Below are 20,422 nucleotides of genomic sequence, written 5' to 3'. Positions count from 1 at the left end.
CATGTCAGAAACAAGTGGTAATGGACATATCTTCATATCCATGTGCAGGGAACAATTTGTAATGTAAAATCTGACCCTCGCTTGACAATTTAGCAGGAGCCTTGGCTAAAATCGGAAAGAGTGCCTTAGCACAAGTAATATAAAACCCTATTTTGTGTCAAATCTCTTTGTGAAATGTTTTCTTTATTTCTGTAGGATCTATTAAATTTTGATGATCCTTTGAACATTGAGGCAGCAGAACACCATTTGAGAGATAAGGTAAGGGTCCTGCTCCTGCAATCTCGCGGTCTTCCCGTTCACCGTATTTTCATCCTCTTTTTACTTTACTAACGCATCTGATGACTGGACAATTAACAAACGTATATTTTAAAAAAAAATTCCACCAAACACATACCTCCCAACTTCTGAAGATGGGAAAGAGGGACAAAGTTTGCGCGCCGCTGCAAATTTTAGGCCACGTCTCTGACCACACCCATTCATAATTAGTCACACCCATATCCACGTCCCAACCACACCCATTTAGCACTGCTGATCACACTGTTTCATATACAATAATTATAAACAAAAAAATATGGCCACAAAGTGCCCCATACTGTATAATGGCCACACATGATGCTCCATACTGTATAATGACCGCACATGATGCTCCATACTGTATAATGGCCACACGTGACGTTCCATACTGTATAATGACCGCACTGATGCTCCATACTGTAAAATGACTACACGTGATGCTCCATATTGTATAATGACCGCACATGATGCTCCATACTGTATAATGACCGCACATGATGCTCCATACTGTATAATGACTGCACATGATGCTCCATACTGTATACTGGCTGCACATGATGCTCCATACTGTATAATGGCCACACACAGTTCTCCATACTGTATAATGATCCCACATGATGCTTAATACTGTATAATGACCCCCCTCCTGTATGCATGGCTCATATTCCCCCCTGTATGCATGGCTCATATCCCTCCCCCCTCCTGTATGCATGGCTCATATTTCCCCTCCCCCCCCCCCCCGTATGCATGGCTCATTCCCCCCCCTCCTGTATGCATGGCTCATATTCCCCCCCCCCCTGTATGCATGGCTCATATTCCCCCCCCCCTATGCATGGCTCATACTCCCCCCCCCCCCCCTCCTGTATGCATGGCTCATATTCTCCCCCATGCATGGCTCATATCCCCCCCCCCCCCTGTATGCATGGCTCATATTCCCCCCCCCCCGTATGCATGGCTCATATTTCCCCCCCCCCGTATGCATGGCTCATATTCCCCCCCCCCCCCGTATGCATGGCTCATATCCCCCCCCCCGTATGCATGGCTCAAATTCCCCCCCCCCATGTGTATGGCTCATATTCCCCCCCTCCTGTATGCATGGCTCATATTCCCCCCCCTCCTGTATGCATGGCTCATATCCCCCCCTCCTGTATGCATGGCTCATATTCCCCCCCTATGCATGGCTCATATTCCCCCCATATGCATGGCTCATGTCCCCCCCTCCTGTATGCATGGCTCATATTTCCCCCCCCCCGTATGCATGGCTCATATTCCCCCCCCTCCTGTATGTATGGCTCATATTCCCCCCCCCCTCCTGTATGTATGGCTCATATTTCCCCCCCCCCTCCTGTATGTATGGCTCATATTTCCCCCCCCCCCCTCCTCCTGTATGCTTGGCTCATTTCAACACCCTCCCCCTGCGCTCCCATCTTGAATGGCACGGCTACCGTCCTCCTTCATCCTCCCCTACCCTGTCCCCGTCCCTCATACTTACCTGTTCCTCACCGCGCGGCCATCCCTCTCGCTCTGTCCCGACCCCCGTCACAGCACCTTCTTCCTGGGTAAGCGGTCATGTGATACCGCTCATTAAGGTCCATGAATATACGCATATTCATAGACCTTAATGAGCGGTACCAGTCCACATGACCGCTCATTCAGGAGCGCTGCAGAAGCCGAGACCATCGCTGGAGCAGGGTGAGTATCGTCTTCAAGGAGGGTGGGTGGGAGGCGGCCGGGGGCGGGTGGGAGGCGGCCGGGGGGTGGGGTCGGTCGGGAGGTGACCCAGCTTTTATTAAAAAAGAAAAAAAACAGCCACAAACCTTTCTCAGGTGCCGCCCCCTGCATTGTCCCCGCCCTAGGCACGCAGTGCGGGACAACTAATGTCCCGCCCGGGATCGCGGGGCTGACTGTCAAAATCAGGACAGTCCCGCGTGATCCGGGACGGTTGGGAGGTATGCAAACATGTGGTACACGTAGCTCATGGGGTACAGATCATGTCTATTTGTACTAACCTCATGCTGTGTGTAAGGGGAATGAAGATAAAGATGTCCACAAGCGCCAATCATGTAATTTTCTGTCATGTCAATGGCTTTTGGAGTTTTACAAAGTTTGTTTTTGTACAGTATAATTTTATAAGGTCACTCCCATTACAAGCTGATTCAAAGAATTTTAATTCCCTGACTGCCGATCAAAAGCACCAAATGTGGTAAAGTGTCACCTTTTTATTTTCATAACATTCACGTTTTCTTTTATGAACTTAGTTATTTCTTCCCCCCTTGCTCCCGGCTTTTGTTAAAGGGAATCTGTCTGCAGGTTTTTCTATGTAATCTGAAGACTGTATGAGCTCCGAGGTTTTGTTTGCTTGCAATGCTTGTTTTAGCACCAGTAGCTTATCATTGCTGGACACAGCAGCATGTGCCTCCTGGTCCTACACGCCCCCTCCTGTGATGGGCAGCTCACTGTCTATGGACATTGTATATACAGAGCCTGGTGTGGGTGGGGTTACCTTTCTCAGCTCTGCTGCACCACTCTGTGGTATCAGTGAGACACATATATATATTTGTCTAAGGGTCACTTCCGTCTGTCTGTCCTTCTGTCACGGTTATTCATTTTGATTGGTCTCGCCAGCTGCCTGTCATGGCTGCCGCGACCAATCAGCGACGGGCACAGTCTGGAAGAAAATGGCCGCTCCTTACTCCCCGCAGTCAGTGCCTGCCGCCCGCATACTCCCCTCCGGTCACCGCTAAAACAGGGTTAATGCCGGCGGTAACGGACCGCGTTATGCCGCGGGTAACGCACTCCGTTACCGCCGCTATTAACCCTGTGTGTCCCCAACTTTTTACTGTTGACGCAGCCTATGCGGCATCAATACTAAAAAATGTAATGTTAAAAATAATTTAAAAAAAAAAAACCTGCTATACTCGCTCTTCGTAGTCGCTCGCGCCGGCCGCCATCTTCCGTTGCAGGTTCCGGTGGCAAAGATGGTATGGGAGAAGGACCTGCCATGACGTCACGGTCATGTGACCGCGACGTCATCACAGGGCCTGCGCTAGAAAGACCTGCCATGACGTCACGGTCATGTGATCACGACGTCATCACAGGTCCTGCGCTCATACCAACCCTGGGACCGGAAGCTGCCGTGGACTACAAGGGGCCCTCGGAAAGGTGAGTATATGTTTATTTTTTAACCTGTAAGAAACCTGGCTGGCAATATACTACAAAATACCAACCACCAGAGTCATAGACCAAATACCAGGAAATTAGTGGCACGGATATACGTTATATAGAGTATTACTTTATTTTATTGAAATGGTAACAACATAGAAATTTCATGTGCACATGTTGGAGAACATAAAAACAATATAATGGGTGACACACACATATATATATATATATATATATATATATATATATATATATATATATATATATATATATATATATATATATATATACATATATCACCAATATATAAAAACCGAAATCGGCATGGGGTGTACCATATAGGGAAGGGTTAATCTCAGGGCTCCTAAAAATAACTTTATATAAAGTACTGTGTAACACAAGTGAAAAAAATATATATGGGGTGTATAAGTATAGGGTATGGGGTTAAGATATATTACCCACGATGTAAGCCATAGGCTATATGCTAGTGCAAACAGTGCAGTGTGCAATATACAAAGAGTGAAACAAAAATAAAGTGCTATGTGCTAACGATAAAAAGTACAATAGCGAGGGATTAAATAGGAGGAGTGCCTGTACCTTTATGGTGCCACCGATCCAAACTATGCGCACCTCGACGCGTGTTTCGGATTTTTGAATCCTTCGTCCCTGTCCCTGAAAAATGTTCAGCAGGAAGTGCCAGTCATTTCCAGCATTCCCATATCTTTTGAGTCCACTTCAGGTTTTGACTTAAAAAAAACTGTATAAATCTAACCTTAAAGAACAATGTTAAATAACGTGTAGAAAAAAATAACATCTAGAAAGTGTTCATGCTTTCTTCACCACTATTTGTGATCCCTTTTTGATCAACATGCAAGACTTTGTAGCCATTGGTCAGTGTAATGGTTACCAGATTAAGCTGTATTGTCTTTTTATTGTATTGATTGTACAAACAATTTCCACCATATACCAACAGCGTATAGTAAGAGAACTGTGAATACAGGTGGAATGGTGTCATAAAATAAATGCCATTGTGCATATGCCATTTATCGAATGCATGTGTGTATATTCACCTCTCTGGCCTTAATTTGACTTGACCTTTTTTTGAAAACCGCCTGAAAAAGTCATGCCCTAAAGCAGCGAATTCCATTTTCAGCACCATGCAGTGTGACTGTATTATTCTCCTTTCATGTTTGTCCTAGAAAATTGGTTCACATCCACTACTTAAAGTCAGATACTCCAGTGGTTTCTCCATTCTGTCACCATGTGCACATCATTGATGGAATATAATTCTGGTGGTGCACACATTATATTCATATGGTTTTCTGCAGCAAATCTTGTATCTTTTGTTCCCTGTGTTTTGTGCTTTTATGTGTAAGGAGCAGAAGCCAATATATGCTTAGCAGGTAAGGACATGGAATGTGGACTTGCTCTGGAGGTAATTTACATGCCACAAAGTCAAAAGGAACCATTAGCTAAATAGGGAAAGAGGAGTCTTGAGTCTCTCTCGGACTTGTCAACTGTCAAGATATTCCAGGACAGTCCATAAAAATAGGGCACTTTTACATGTCCGTAGATAGAAAAAAAATTGATTTTTTTGAGGCGGAAGAAACTTATACAGATTATTTTGACTGTAATTATCATCTTACATTGAATGCAACTGATGTCTTCATATCCATATTATTGGCTGTAGCTTTCTGTCACTTATAATCATAATTTATTATGGTTTTTCCAAAGTGTCCATTATAAAAACTGACTGTTAATTGTTTTATAAGCTGTCTAGAAAAAATGCAAGTTTTTAATTAAGTTTTCTGAACTATAATGGCCAGTAATGGGTTCAAAATTTCAGATGTTCCTCACTCACCCCAAGTCCAGCACTGCCTCGCCCTACTGCTTTGGTTTCCGTTTACTTGCAGCATGGGTGACACCATGACTATAGCCGCCATCACCGCTGCAGCACACCACTGAGTTCAGCAGCTTATGCCATTGGCAAAGACTCTGAGCTCAGTGATTATCTGCCAGGTGATGTGCATTTTAGTTCTGATATCACTATTGCAGCTAGTAAGCAGAGCCCAGATCAGCAGCGGAGAGGCAGCACTGGCCTTGAAAAGAAATTTTTATTTTTTTTTAGTGTTTTTAACAAAGTGCTGGCCATTAGAGTTTAGAAATCGGTAAGTGAAATAACCATTTAAAGGGAATCTGTCACCATATTTGACTTATCTAAACTATTAATATGGTCATACAGGTTATAGACTGCTGAAAACATTCCTACCTGTATGTCTAAAGGTACCGTCACACATAACGATATCGTTAACGATATCGTTGCTTTTTGTGACGTAGCAACGATATCGTTAAGGAAATCGTTATGTGTGACAGCGGCCAACGATCAGGCCCCTGCTGGGAGATCGTTGGTCGCTGAGGAAAGTCCAGAACTTTATTTCGTCGCTGGACTTCCCGCTGACATCGCTGGATCGACGTGTGTGACACCGATCCAGCGATGTCTTCACTGGTAACCAGGGTAAACATCGGGTTACTAAGCGCAGGGCCACGCTTAGTAACCCGATGTTTACCCTGGTTACCAGCGTAAAGGTTAAAAAAACAAACACTACATACTTACCTACCGCTGTCTGTCCCCAACGCTCTGCTTCTCTGCACTCCTCCTGCATCCTGTGTCAGCGCCGGCCAGCCAGAAAGCAGAGCGGTGACGTCACCGCTCTGCTTTCCGGCTGACCGGCGCTGACAGTGCAGAGGAAAGCAGAGTGCCGGAGGACAGACACGGAATGTAAGCATGTAGTGTTTGTTTTTTTAACGTTTACGCTGGTAACCAGGGTAAACATCGGGTTACTAAGCGCGGCCCTGCGCTTAGTAACCCGATGTTTACCCTGGTTACTGGGGACCTCGGGATCGTTGGTCGCTGGAGAGCTGTCTGTGTGACAGCTCTCCAGCGACCAAACAGCGACGCTGCAGCGATCGTCGCTTAGTGTGACGGTACCTTAAGATTAGATGTGTTGTTGCTGAGAGCTTATCTTTTAGCACTTTACATAAGTGACCTCTTCCAGGATCTGGGAAGGATAGTGCCTGGAAGATAACTCTGCCTCCAGAGCTTGTTTTAAACAGAAGGGGGCATTACAAGTGTGATGTGTGATGGCCACTTCCTGCTCTCATTGCAGAGCTGTGTGCGATTATATCTGACACATCTGCAGGTTCCTCTCTGCTTCACCTTCCATCTCACAGACAGACGGTTGCAATGCAGCAGATCTTAGAAGAAAAACATGTGTTTTTAAGAAGACAAATTTAATTTCTCCTGTTCTGTGTTGGTTACTTCTCTCACTGGTAACTCCCCTTCATGTATAATAAGCTCTGAAGGCAGAGTTATCTTCCAGGCACCATCTTCCCCAGAGCCTGAAACAGGTAATTTATATAAAGTGATAAAATATGATTTCTCCGCAACAAGCTATCTGATATGAGACACACAGGTAGGACTTTTTAAGTATTTCTATATCCTGTATGCCCATGGTAATAGTTTAGATAGGTCAAATGTGGCCACAGATTCCCTTTAAATCTTTATTAAAGCTCTATTGTATTACTTGTATTAATTTACTCTTCTCAGAAATCTTCTCTCTCCATACATCCATAGATCTAAAAGCTATGAGGCAGTGAGGGAAATAATATACGGGGTCGTTATGTGTCCCCCACAGTGTGCATAGAAACATGCTGAACCCTCTTGTGTTGTTACAGCCACAGGTGTGATTACAACACAAATTAAAATGGCGTGTGGACGGGGTCAAGCAATTTGACCTAATCCGATTTAGGAAAACCTGACAAGGGTCTTTTATTTTTGGAGAGATCTGTAGTAAGGTAGTGGGATGGATCTCTCCCTCCAGTCCGGATCTTGGTAGTGGCCCATATCCACGATTCCCATTTAGGCTGCCGTCACACTAGCAGTATTTGGTCAGTATTTTACATCAGTATTTCTCAGCCAAAACCAGGAGTGGGTGATAAATGCAGAAGTGGTGCATATGTTTCTATTATACTTTTCCTCTGACTGTTCCACACCTGGTTTTGGCTTACAAATACTGATGTAAAATACTGACCAAATACTGAGTGTGTGACGGCAGCCTTACACTTTCAGATAAGGGTTGGGTGTGTCAGTGTTGGTTTGCAAGCAGCAGAGTCTGTATATGCCTATCTGTGTGACGCTGGACACACGCCAGAGCCACAAACTAGAGCAAAGTCATTACCGCACCCACGGGTTCTACGGTGGTGCCGTCGTTAACGGACTGATAAGGAAGTTCCAGCTGCGAATCGGATGATAAAGTTTGGATTTATTTTGTAAGCTGTCATTTTCTTGGGTCACTGCCCCAATGCCTCATGGACGTGAAAGCCACTGCCTTACAAACCATACATTAGATGTTAAATACTGGGCAGCTCTGACTATGACATCCTTATGAACTTGTTGAGTTTTTATACTCTAGCATTAGTTCAAAGTTGGTTTAGCGCTGCCAGATGATTTATTGATATGCGATTTATGTATGTTTCACTTATTTAAGAAAACGCAATTATTAAAAAAAAGTTAGCTTTTTAGCAAATCCAGTGGCCTCGTAGTGACGGCGGCGCACAGTATTTTAGTGGGGAAAACCTATCTGGTCAGATACCCTCAGATGAGCTCACTGATGCAGAATAACAAAACTAAAGGTTGCAGGTTGAATATATGGCGCGTAACCATTGTATTGTTTTTATTAGCTTTGTTCTGACTGTTACGCCAAATCCACGAAGCCTGAAGCTCGGGTTACTTTCTGTACGCAAGATGTCTTGTGATTTATCGCATTTGGTAATAAAAAGTAGATTAGCAGGTCACTGACTTGCTCTTTTGGTGTCATTAAAAAGTCCTCGTGATGTATTATCTCCTCTGCACATATGATGTAAATTATGATTATAGACCTATAACATTTATAGATATAGCAGGAAGAATGATCTGTCTCTGGCCATTATTTTCTTTTTCCTATTAAATTAACTACTCTGCCGTGCGCTTCATTTGGACATATTGTACACATTTTACTGGGATAATAACCGTTTTAAACAGTTGTTTGTTGATATTCATGAATGATTAATTTTAAAAAGTGAAATCTGTTTTTGAGATCTGCACAAGTTATGTTCTTCAGGCGCTTACAAAACATACACAATATGGCTGCACTTCTTATTGACACTTTACAGACGACATCCTCGCAGTCCCCATTGAGGCGCGCAATCTAAATTCCCTACTAATATGTGTTTGGACTTCTTGGAAGTTTTCCACTTTTTTAAGTTTCTTTTTTTTTATTTGATCTCCACTCAGTAAACTCCAAATCAACAAATTCTCATAACTTCTGCACTCCATCAGATGAAAGAATAAAAGAAAGTCACTTTATCATATTGATAATAAGTGCATTTCTTTGATGTGGATACATCACCTTTTTGCTTTTCCAGCACTAGGTGAATTTCTAGATCCTAGTCCTCCTTGATCAGCAGGCAGCCCATGGCCCAGCGCTCGTCCAGAGCAGGGGAATGATAATGAGGACAAAGAGCTAAATTAATTAGATTTAGAATCTGCATTTTTTTTAAGCTTTTTACGGATTACTGTAGTTTAGGGGAATTTATGTCTGTGGCCGTTTTTTGCAAAGAAACATTAATATAATTTAATGCTACGAGATCAGTGTAGCCAGCCAGAGCATCCAAAAACTACAGCTGAAGTAACCACAGAGGTTTTTCAGTTGATTGTTAAACAATTACTTGGTTTTGCAGAACAGAGGTTTTACCTACTAAACTGTGCAGCCGATTTTCATTGCCTCGTGGCTTACAGGGAAAAGCAACTGTTCTGCAAAATCAAGCAATTGTGTAGAAAGCAATTAACCCCCTTAAAGAGGACCATTCAAAAAGAGTCCATTGTTTTGCTTTTATTTTATTACCTTCACACATAACGATTTCGTTAACGATATCGTTGCTTTTTGTGACGTAGCAACGATATTGTTAAGCGTGACAGCGACCAAAGATCAGGCCCCTGCTGGGAGATCGTTGGTCGCTGGGAATGATCAGGACCTTTTTTTGGGTCGCTGATCACCCGCTGTCATCGCTGGATCGGCGTGTGTGACGCCGATCCAGCGATGTGTTCACTGGTAACCAGGGTAAATATCGGGTTACTAAGCGCAGGGCCGCGCTTAGTAACCCGATGTTTACCCTGGTTACCATAGTAAAAGTTAAAAAAACAAACAGTACATACTCACGTTCCGGTGTCTGTCACGTCCCCCGGCGTCCGCTTCCCGCACTGACGTCACCGCTGTGCTCTGCTTTACGGCCGGCCGGCGCTGACACAGTGCAGGGAAGCTGACACCGGGGGACGTGACACACCGGAATGTGAGTATGTACTGTTTGTTTTTTTAACTTTTACAATGGTAACCAGGGTAAACATCGGGTTACTAAGCGCGGCCCTGCACTTAGTAACCCAATGTTTACCCTGGTTACCCGGGGACTTCGGCATCGTTGGTCGCTGGAGAGCTGTCTGTGTGACAGCTCTCCAGCGACCACACAACGACTAAACAGCGACGCTGCAGCGATCGGCATCGTTGTCTATATCGCTGCAGCGTCACTTAATGTGACGGTACCTTTAGTCTCGCTTCTTCTTCGAGTATTTCCAGAGCCATAATGAGTTTGTTTGTTTAATCCAAGATGCTGTACGACGGATTTTTTTTTTTTAATGAAAATTATTTTTGGGATATCTGCTGTAAAAGTGGCATGGTGTTGGTTTATATTGTGAAAACGTTCATTTTCACTCATTGGGGAAGATTAGAATAACACACCGCAATTCTGTTGCTGTTTTTTATATATATATAAATATATATGTATTCACTTTAGTATTCACAAATAGTATTCACTTTATTCTATGGGTCCTTTCTGTACAGTGTTTTCCTGTTAATGTACAGTGTTTTAGGATATTTGAAAACCTTGTACATATCGGGTCTAATGAACGCCAAATTAAAGGTTTTATGCTGCAATTTTTTTTTTCCTCGTGAATTTAATACTACATCATAATGAGATTCACCCGTGAACTACTGCAACGAACGAAGAAAATAATGCACCGTCAACAAATGCAAGTGACATAAAGAGACTGTCATAAGGTGCTGGCTGTCACAGTAGAGGCTAATTAATGTCCGTTTTCATAATTAGGGTCACTAACCTCCTTCAGAGCTGGGAGATTTCCATTAAGACTCCGGGTTTAAAGTGTGACTCAGAGAATTGTGGAACAGCGGCAGTAGCAAAGCGAACAAAGAAAATATATTAAATACCCGTGGTTTTCTCAGATTTTCTTGGTTGCTGGAAATTAGATGTAAATCGCATACAGTCTTTTAAAGAAATGGAAGAAAAATTGTAGAAAAATACATGGACTGTGGATCCACAATGAAGGAATATGTAGATCTTTGGCTTTCATGCAGAATTTATTAAAGCCTACTTGCCATGTCTTGGCGACCTTTATCATGTGCGTAATCAACGAGGTACAGCAATACCGGACCTCCATGGAGAGCCGATCAGCCCGCAGTCACATCAGCATGGCCGCCGCAAAGTATTACATGTGAGCAGATCATTTCCATGTGGTCCCTGACAATGTACTGAGAATTGATGGGTAGATACTCGTATGCGGCCGTCTACTAATTAATTCCACCTATGCCATTTGGCTGAAGTGCTGATGGCCAAAGAAACAAAAAAGGGGGAGAGAAAGACATGGACTGCGCACCCACATTATATACACTGATACTAAGACCCGTTGATGGAGTTTAGTCCGCTATATGCATATACTAATGCCCCCGCACCATGGCACTCCAACGAAGGCAGCACTTTAGCTCACTTTTTCCTGCCCTTGCCATACTTTGTACTTTAATTTTTTTAGCAAAATATTGAAGAGCTCAAAAGCCATTTTGTATGATTAGTACTGAGGTATTATCAGATGTGTGCAGCATTTCAGGTAGGAATCCAGAAAGACATTATTTTGACCTCGTTAGGATAAATTGGGGTTATGGGTCCGTTTTCTCCAGTAGCTGTTTCCAAAAATTACGCCAAATAGAAACTGCAAACAGTCTTTTAAATTGCTGACTTAAGTCTATAGTCATAATACCAACTGCACTGTACCTGAGCTTGGAAATATGTTTTATAACTTCATTGTACACGCTGATCTTTTCTTGCCCTGGTTTTTCCTGCTGTTCTAGAACTCTGATTAGAGATTCCGCCTGCTGCGCTGTTTTACACTCTGGTATACATCTAACCTTGTACACTGTTTATTATATAGTGCTTCCTTTTTTTTCTTTTTTTTTAACTTGAATGCATGTTCTACTTTTCTTTTCTCAAGATCCAATTATTTTATGTGTAATACCCATCTACATTGGGAACATTGGCTCTTAACATTTAACGTATGTGCACCAATTTAAGGGTAAATACTTAATAACCGGTCTTATCTTTAGATCCTGTAGTGGTTCTGCTAAAGTCGATGGACAAAAACTGAGCCGTGGGAAAAAAACCACTTGCTATAACTGCAGTGTTGGCTTGCTGAAGCATACTTTTTCATTTACAGAATCAAAAAAGCCACACACAGTAGATAAAAAACTATCGTATAGCAGTGACAATAAAAATGACTACGATTTAAAGAATTAAAATCCCCCCTTTTTTTTCCCAAGTAATAAGACAAGGTCCAAGGGAGGTGATCACAAAGCCCTTGCAGATTTTGAATACTATTACTTATTTGTAAATGTTTTAAGTGTAATTGTTTTATCTGGTTAGTAGTGATGAGCGAATATACTCGTTACTCGAGATTTCCCGAGCACGCTCGGGGGTCCTCCGAGTATTTTTTAGTGCTCTGAGATTTAGTTTTCATCGCCTCAGCTGAATGATTTACATCTGTTAGCCAGCATAAGTACATGTGGGGGTTGCCTGGTTGCTAGCGAATCCCCACATGTAATCAAGCTGGCTAACAGATGTAAATCATTCAGCTGCGGCGAAAAAAACGAAGTCTCCGAGCACTAAAAAAAATACTCGGAGGACCCCCGAGCATGCTCGAGAAATCTCGAGTAACGAGTATATTCGCTCATCACTACTGGTTAGTTAGTACAACCCCATAGGAAACGCTGGGCTGTAGCTACTTCTGAGGCAATAATCTTCTTACCACTACTAAAATTAGTAAACTTTATGATCCTCCACCTTGTCCTGCCGCTTTCAGAAAGCATCAGATATTGTGGTTTGTACTGTGACAGTAATGCCCGATCCTAGTAGTCTGACCACTTCCACCACCACCATTCCTCTAGTACTCCGCTTTTGTCTGATGTGGCAGGAAATCGCAGCATATTCTCCTTTGTCAGCTGTTCTCTATCATTTCTCCCTGTGAAGTTTTACACCTGCAAAGCAAATGGTATCAGTCCATTATTGTGAAACCAGTTGCTCCAGAGGCAACTCTTGAGTAATTTAATGGTGGCAGGGTTATCGAGTGAGACCGTTCACTGTTGAGTGCTGCAAAGCTTAGCTACATGTCGTCTTTTTTTTTTTTTATCATTAACTGAGTAGTATATGCGGTTCCTTGCTCCTTGTCTATTGTCCTCAAGGTCAATACAACATGACAAATAAAACAAGGTAGAATGATTCTCCTGTAAGACCGTGATCACACATACGCGAGATACGGCCGAGTGTCGCCGGTGAAAACCCAGCTCTGGCGCCAGCACTCCGGAGTGGAGCGTGCAGCTCCATGTATTGCTGTGCGGCTGCACGCTCCGCTCTGGAGTGCCGGCGCCAGAGCTGGGTTTTCACCTGCGAGACTCGGCGGTATCTTGCGTATGTGTGATCCCGGCCTTAAAGGGATTCTATCATCTCAGAATGACTGCTCAATCCAAGTAAAGGCTCTCGGATCTTCACTGCAGAGCCAATCATTTACATACACCTTCCCACCTGCTTGATCTCCATCTATGTTCGCCCCTTTCCTATGAAGACATAGCTGTCAATCAAAGAAGGGAGGCGAAGATGGAGGGAAAACAAGCAGGTGAGAAGGTGGATTGAACAGTCATTCTGTGCTGACAGTCCCTTTTTCCCTTTTAAGGCTATGTGCACACAATGCAGATTTGCTGCGAATCCGCAGCGGATTTTTCCGCTCAGAAACGCTGCAGATCCGCACTGTGATGTACAGTACAATGTTATACAATGGGATGAAAAAAAAAAAGCTGTGCGGAAAAATCAGTGCAGAATTGCTGCGGATTTCAAAGAAGTGCATGTCACTTTTGTGCGGATCTGCAGCGTTTCTGCACCCCTCCATGATAAAAAAAAAATCCACAGTGGCATAAACCGCACAAAATCCGCATCAATTCCGCATAAAAAACGGGGCAAATTCGCGGCTGCGGATTCTGCCAGGAGATGCGGATTTTGTGCAGAAAATTTTGCACCTCTTTTCCTACGTGTGCACACAGCCTAAAGCTTTGTGGAAATGTAAAGGCAAAGCATATTGTGCTGCATGAATGTTTTTTTTACTTGGTGTAAAAGTCGCTGTTCTCCTGAATCTGGCTCTATTTTTTATTCTTTTGTGCCTTCAAATATGGATTTTGCTTCTCTGTATCTAAATCTAGTATTTCTGGCCAAGTGGGCATAGGTCCTACAGACTCCCATGGAGATGAGGGCCACAGCCACTTGATTAATGAGACGACCTATATACCGGGAAGGGGGCTATATATCAGGATCAGACGTTCAGGAGAACAGCTGCATTTACAGCAAGTAAAAAAAAAATATTTATTTATATATATTTATGGCAAGTGACATGTCCTCTAAAAAACAAATGTCGGATGTTAAATTAATTAATTACTATTAATGAATTCTGCAGAAGGAAGAAGTCTGTTAAAATTGTGATAATCAGAGGGCAGATGGCTTTGTTAGCAGAAGACTTCTACTTTATACTATTCCTATTCCACCTCATTAGGACGGTTTGTTCTAGAGATCATGTGCCGACAATTTTAAAAGTATTTTTTGCCTTTTTACCAAACTTTTCCCTACTATACCCAAGGTGGAGAGCGACTACAGAAATCCATTTACTTAAAGGACATGTATTTAGTGGTGCTTTGCATCATCTATATGTAAAATAAAAACAATGGAGAGTGATTGTTCCCTTTTTCCCTTTTAGGCCTATTAGTCTCCTGGCGAGGGCATGTTAAGGCTCTCCTGAGCCGTCAGGCTTTGACGCTGAATGCAGTCATCAGTTGAGTGCATACAGCAGCTCATGCTTCTGGCCTTTCATTCCAGATGAAAAGAAGCCGTAAATGATGTGTCACTAGGACTTCGAGGACTTTTACCTCTTTGTTCCCTTTATATAATGGGAACATGAAGGCTTTTAAAGAGCATCTTCGGATACAACGCAGCAGAGCTCGGGTAGAAAATTGATACTTCACTGCCAGATGTATTTGCCATTTAGCGTCTGACCAGTTTCATCTTGTGATCAGGCCATGACACAACTTCATTATATCACAACGTAATGGCTCCAGCAACCCATACTAGTAATGTATCTGATAGCGTGCGGTTTACAAGAGCTTTAGAATTACGGTAGTTTGAAGACTTGCTAATACCTTGAAAATATGTTGACTGCTGACTAATGGTGTAGCTTTGTCAGAACTCCTATAATAGTTATTTTTCAAAATATGTAAAAAATAATTGTTTACATTTAAAGAGAACCTGTCGGAAAGTTTTGTTATGTAATCTAAGAGCAGCATGATGTAGCGGCTGAGAGCCTGATTCCAGCGATGTCACTTACTGTACTGTGTGTTGGTGTTTCAATGAAATCCAGTGTTTTATCAGCTGGAGATTATCACTACATGACTAGGTGTCTCGTGCCTCCTAGTCCACTGCTTTGTGTAACCCCGCCCCCACCACTGATTACCAGCTTTCTATCAAGGTCTGTGTACACAGCTACCAATCAGTGGTGTTAGCAAAGTTACACGTGGATCAATATTCAGAGAACTGCTAGATCTGCGTCTGAGTAAACTGTGATTGTATCAAAATGACAGTAAGGAGACCAGCAAGGACACATCCCTGGAATCGGGGTCTCAGTCTCTACATCATGCTGCTCTCAGATTACATAGCAAAAAACCGATAACAGATTCTATTAAATAACCTGTCTTTTACAGATATCATAGAAAATTATGATCTTACTCTTGCTACCCTCATTCTCCACAGGCTAAAATAAATCTGACACCGGCTTTCACAATAAAAACGTCACACATTGTTAAATAGATTTCTCATCCAGACCTCTGACTTTATCCTTCCTTTAACGCCATAAAGAGTTTCCAACACAGGTCATGTGAAGAATGTATGGAGCGGGCTCAGGAGCTGAACCTGCTTCATACCGAGGAGATGCCAGCTGTTACCATGCCGATATCTTCCTGTAACATCTGCAAATTGTACTAGTGCCCATTGCCACTGTGGAACCATTTTGAAGGAATCTGTCAGTACAATTTTAAACCCCCCCCCCCAAAAAAAATATTTATTTGCTCATATATCTCATTCAGCGACAAGTGCAGTAATAAATTTACGTGGCCGATCTGTTTCCCTGTTACTGAGAAATCAGCGTTTGAAATAATATTCAAATGTGGCTGTAGACCTGAAGCCTCTGTCACTCCAGCTTTATTTCCTGCCACTTGCCCCCCCCCCCCCCCCCACAAAACCCCCCCACACACAGACACACACACACACACACACACTTCCTCCTTGAATTTTTTTTCTCGTCTCCCAGTATATTATATGGTAATGTGAGTGGCGTCATTGTAAACAACAACTCGTCCCACATTTAATAAAAAAAGTCATACCGCTATATCAATGAAAAAATAAAAAATGCACTCGACAGAATGGGAGGAAAAAACGAATAAGTAAAAACTAAAAATTGCCATGTCATGAAAGGTTTTAACATGCATGTCTGCTGGTGTAATGCTTTTAAACAGTGCTTGTTTATTTGCATGATTAACTGACCTTTTTATTGATAACATTTTTAATAATAATGTTAATAATAATAATATATTTTTTTTTTTTTTGTGATCTGGGGCTGGGTGATAGCTGATTTTTTTTGCGTTCTGGGCTTTTTTATTGATACCATTGGGGTAGATATAATGTTTTGATCACCCGTTATTGCATTTTATTGCAATGTTGTGGCTGAAAAAAAACATAATTCTAGGGTTTTGATTTTTTTTCTCTTTATGCGGTTTACCAATCTGATTAATTTACTCCATATTTTGATAGATGATACACATACCAAATATGTATTTCTTTTTTTAATTATTATTTGAATGGGACAAACGTGGGGGGTGATTTTAACATATATATATATAACGTAAAAATTGGAACAGCACAATGCTCACCGGTTGGTGCCTGGCCTCCTGGGCAGAATGGTCCACTCATCTGCCCACATAAATACAAAAATCAGCAAAGGCTCAGTGTGAGCCGAAACGTCGCATAGAGATGTGGGTTCAATAAAAGTCACATTTTTACCTGCATGAGGATTTGGAGTGCTGCCTTCATTTGCTGATTTATATATATATATATATATATATATATATATATATATATATATATATATATTAATATTTATTAAAACTTACTTTTTTTTTTACTGGCTTAAATATTCCCCTTAGGATCGCCTGACCTACGATCGCAGAAATCACAATCTTCTACGAATGCCAGCCGGCGTTCATGGAAAATTCGATAATGATCGGCGATGGGGTCTTCTGCAGACTACCCATGGGTGTGCCGCGATCACTTGACAGGGGAACCGATGGTCGGGACTTGTGGCGTGCTTGCACCCGGCGCATGCTAAATGCTGTTACAGTGATTGATGTTGGCATTTAACTAGTGTACAGCCGCAGATGGATCTCTGATCCACCCGCTGCTATTAAGAGACACGTGACCGCTAATCAAATCAGCTGTCATGTTTTGGCAAAAATGCGGGCTCAGCATCGAAGCCCACATCAAAAGGAAGGATACCACCTATACATCAAAGGTCGTGAAGGCTTAAGGAATTTCTTGACATATTAAACTGGTATGTGAACCGTTTAAAAACTTTTAGTCAAATATGTCAAGAAACTGTCTGTAATCTGCCATCCAGCGTGGTTCTTCTATCTCCCAGTCCAGGAATGCCCCCAACCCCCACATGGTTGCAGACAGTCCCTATTTACTTAAGTGCAAGTCCAAGTATTTTCCCCTGCAATATCTCACAAAGGCAGGTTCACCCTTGCTTGGGTCCTCTTCGTTTCTGGGTGAACATCCTGATGCTGGGCAGCACTATGTGACTGCACAAGCAACATCTTGACCCTACCCAGCTTCAAGATGTCATGTGCACCAGTGTTTGCAGGTATGATCTTCTTCGACTCCAGAAATGTATCCGCAAATGAGGAGCCTCGAGTAATTATAAGGATTTTATCTGAACTCTAAGTTTTGGATCAGGGGTATATTTTACAGTCTGAATGTTAGTATCTGGGGACAATTTATATGGCAATATTCTTAAAAAACGGATATTTTGGTAAACCTCAAAGCCTAAATGTGTCTAGGAAAAAATGTCAAACGTTGGTATCTAGCCTTCATTAGTGTTTACTATAGGTAACCTGAGCAGCATGGACCCGATGACAAGTCATAACCTGCTTGTATCACCATTAGTGATGAGCAAACATGCTTGGATAATGTGTTATCCGAGCACGCTTGGAGTTATCAGAGCATCTGGGAGTGCTCGTAAATTACGTCTTGGAGTTCCTGCAGCCGCATAAATCCCCACGTGTTCAGGTTTTCTAACAAACAAGCAATCTGTGATGTTACTGTAAGGTTTTGGAACTTCTAGAGTGAACCCGCAGATCCGCGACAACGAACCTCCCAAGGGTGAGCTAGCCAGGTAGAACACCCCAATGCAGGGAGAGTTAGAGGAAGCCCCAAGATAGACTATTGCCGCAGAAGCTGGCACCTGGGGACAGGAAATAAGAGGTTCAAAAGAGAGAGAGAGCGTAGGTCTGACAGCCGCAATCATGCAGTTGCAGGGACTAGAACATAATATGCGAGCACTCCCAGATAAGAAGTTTTCTGAGCGCAATCGCTCATCACTAATTACCAAGCATCGTATAATGACTTTGACGTGATCTGCATGTTTTTGTTGCATGTTGTGTGCACACGTTGCAGATTTTTTGTGTCTTTTTTGCGTTTTTTCGCTATAAAAATGCAAAAAAAACGCATACATTATGCATCCCATAATTTAGAATGCATTCCACACGTTCTGCGCACATGATGTGTTTTTTTCCACGAAAAAAACGCATTGCGGTAAAAAATGCAGCATGTTCATTAATTTTGCAGATTTTTTGCGGATTTCCCACTATATTGTTGCATTGGGAACCTCCGGAAAAATCCACAAAAAAACGCACCAAAAACGCGAGAAAAACGCATGCGGATTTCTTGCAGAAAACGTCCGGTTTTGCTCAGGAAATTTCTGTAAGAAATCCTGAAAGTGTGCACATAGCCAAATTGTCTTCAAATTTCCTTTCATGAGCACAGTTTTGTCGGTTCCTGAAGAACCCAAAACCTCGTTCTGTGTATGTTTTTATTATACGTGTTTCTCTTTTGTGTCTTTATAGGAAGAATATCGTAGTAAAGTGGAAGATTACATCAAGCGCTACGCCAGATGATGCCAATTTAGAATTTTTGACTGCCTTGTTGAGAGAAGTGGCCTCCTTCTGTAGGGTCTCCAGAGCCATATGGGGGGAGGAATCTGGAAACCGTTTGACGGGTTTTATGCCCTCTCCCTGCCAGACTGATACAAAAGTTTACCTCCAGCCCCTACAATTTAATGCCATCTCAGCATCCAACCAGCAGGAGCCTCAAAACTACTTCTCCCACTTCTATATCTTTTGATGTGTGAATTTTTTTGTTTTTTGTTTTCTTTTGGAGTGGGGCAACTATATTATTTTATTTTCTATATTTCAGAATATCTCTAACAATATATGCAATGATGTATGGAAACTTACCAGAGATGTGTTGCTTCATATGCTTATTAGGCACTTACTGAACAGAAAATGTGATTGGTAATCCTAAGTTAACCATGCGTTTTTTGAGACTTGAAATATAATATGGGCGATGACCACATTTGTAGGCCTCACATGGGCCTATAACTATGACTTGTTTTGTCCACTGCCTTTTCGAGTCTGATGGTTAACTTTGTGACTGTATCCTAAGTTATGAATTGTTAATCTTAATGATATGCTGTACTATGAAAAAAAAAAGTTGTAAACTCGATAAGTATACTTGTAGTTCTTGTTTAGCAGTAAGGTTTACATCAGTTAATGGAGTTTAAGACCACATGTGATGAGGCTGGAGCTAAAACACCAAATCCATGTCGCAGGCCTCACTGGTAGGTAGGCTGTTGTGGCATCACCCTAAAATAATGTTGTTTTTAAGCAATGTTTTTATCTGTGTGCTAGCAGCAATCTGGAATGCAGCAATATGCAGGTTCTCTGGCAATGAAAGGGTTACTAGTGCACAGGGATTCACAGAACATTGGTGATAAATACTTTTTACTGTGATAATGCAACCTTAAATTATTATCTTGTTTAAAGGAGCTGGAAAACTCTGTATCCACACCCTGAAAATGTACCCAGGGTTCTATAAATACACGGATATGCACTTTCTTTGCTCTAACTTTGCTGTGTTGTCTTTTGTTCTGTTTTTATTTATAGAAAAATCACACATTTGTGTAACCTTGACCTAGTTTTTTCACAATATTTAATGCCATTGCAAATTTTGTAAGGTGTTTGTTTTAGAGGTTAACTTTAGGGAAAAGGATTTTGGACTAAGTTATTACTACCAAAGAAAATTTAGAGTAAAATTTGCCAAATTTTTTCTCACTATTAGGCAAAGATAACAGCATAATGATCCTTATAACAAAAACTTATTTCTGCGCCTG

General features: G+C 42.1%; 1 protein-coding gene across 2 annotated transcripts in view; it reads left to right on the top strand.

Annotated features, from left to right (window-relative positions):
- The window catches only part of UBE2F (ubiquitin conjugating enzyme E2 F (putative)), a 272,936-nt gene extending 252,779 nt beyond the window's left edge, over nt 1-20,157 (top strand). For both annotated transcript variants that reach the window (XM_069733384.1, XM_069733385.1), the window contains exons 9-10: nt 196-258; nt 19,098-20,157. In XM_069733384.1, the coding sequence (XP_069589485.1) occupies nt 196-258; nt 19,098-19,148 (114 nt within the window). In that variant the 3' untranslated portion in view covers nt 19,149-20,157. The remainder of the gene's footprint in view (nt 1-195; nt 259-19,097) is intronic.
- Nucleotides 20,158-20,422: the final 265 nt, after the last annotated feature.

The sequence above is a fragment of the Ranitomeya imitator genome, chromosome 7 (genome assembly GCF_032444005.1).
Source record: "Ranitomeya imitator isolate aRanImi1 chromosome 7, aRanImi1.pri, whole genome shotgun sequence".
NCBI classification, from domain to species: Eukaryota; Metazoa; Chordata; class Amphibia; order Anura; family Dendrobatidae; genus Ranitomeya; species Ranitomeya imitator.
The sequence above is the reverse complement of the archived record's forward strand: the minus strand, read 5'-3'. Positions and strand labels throughout refer to the sequence as shown.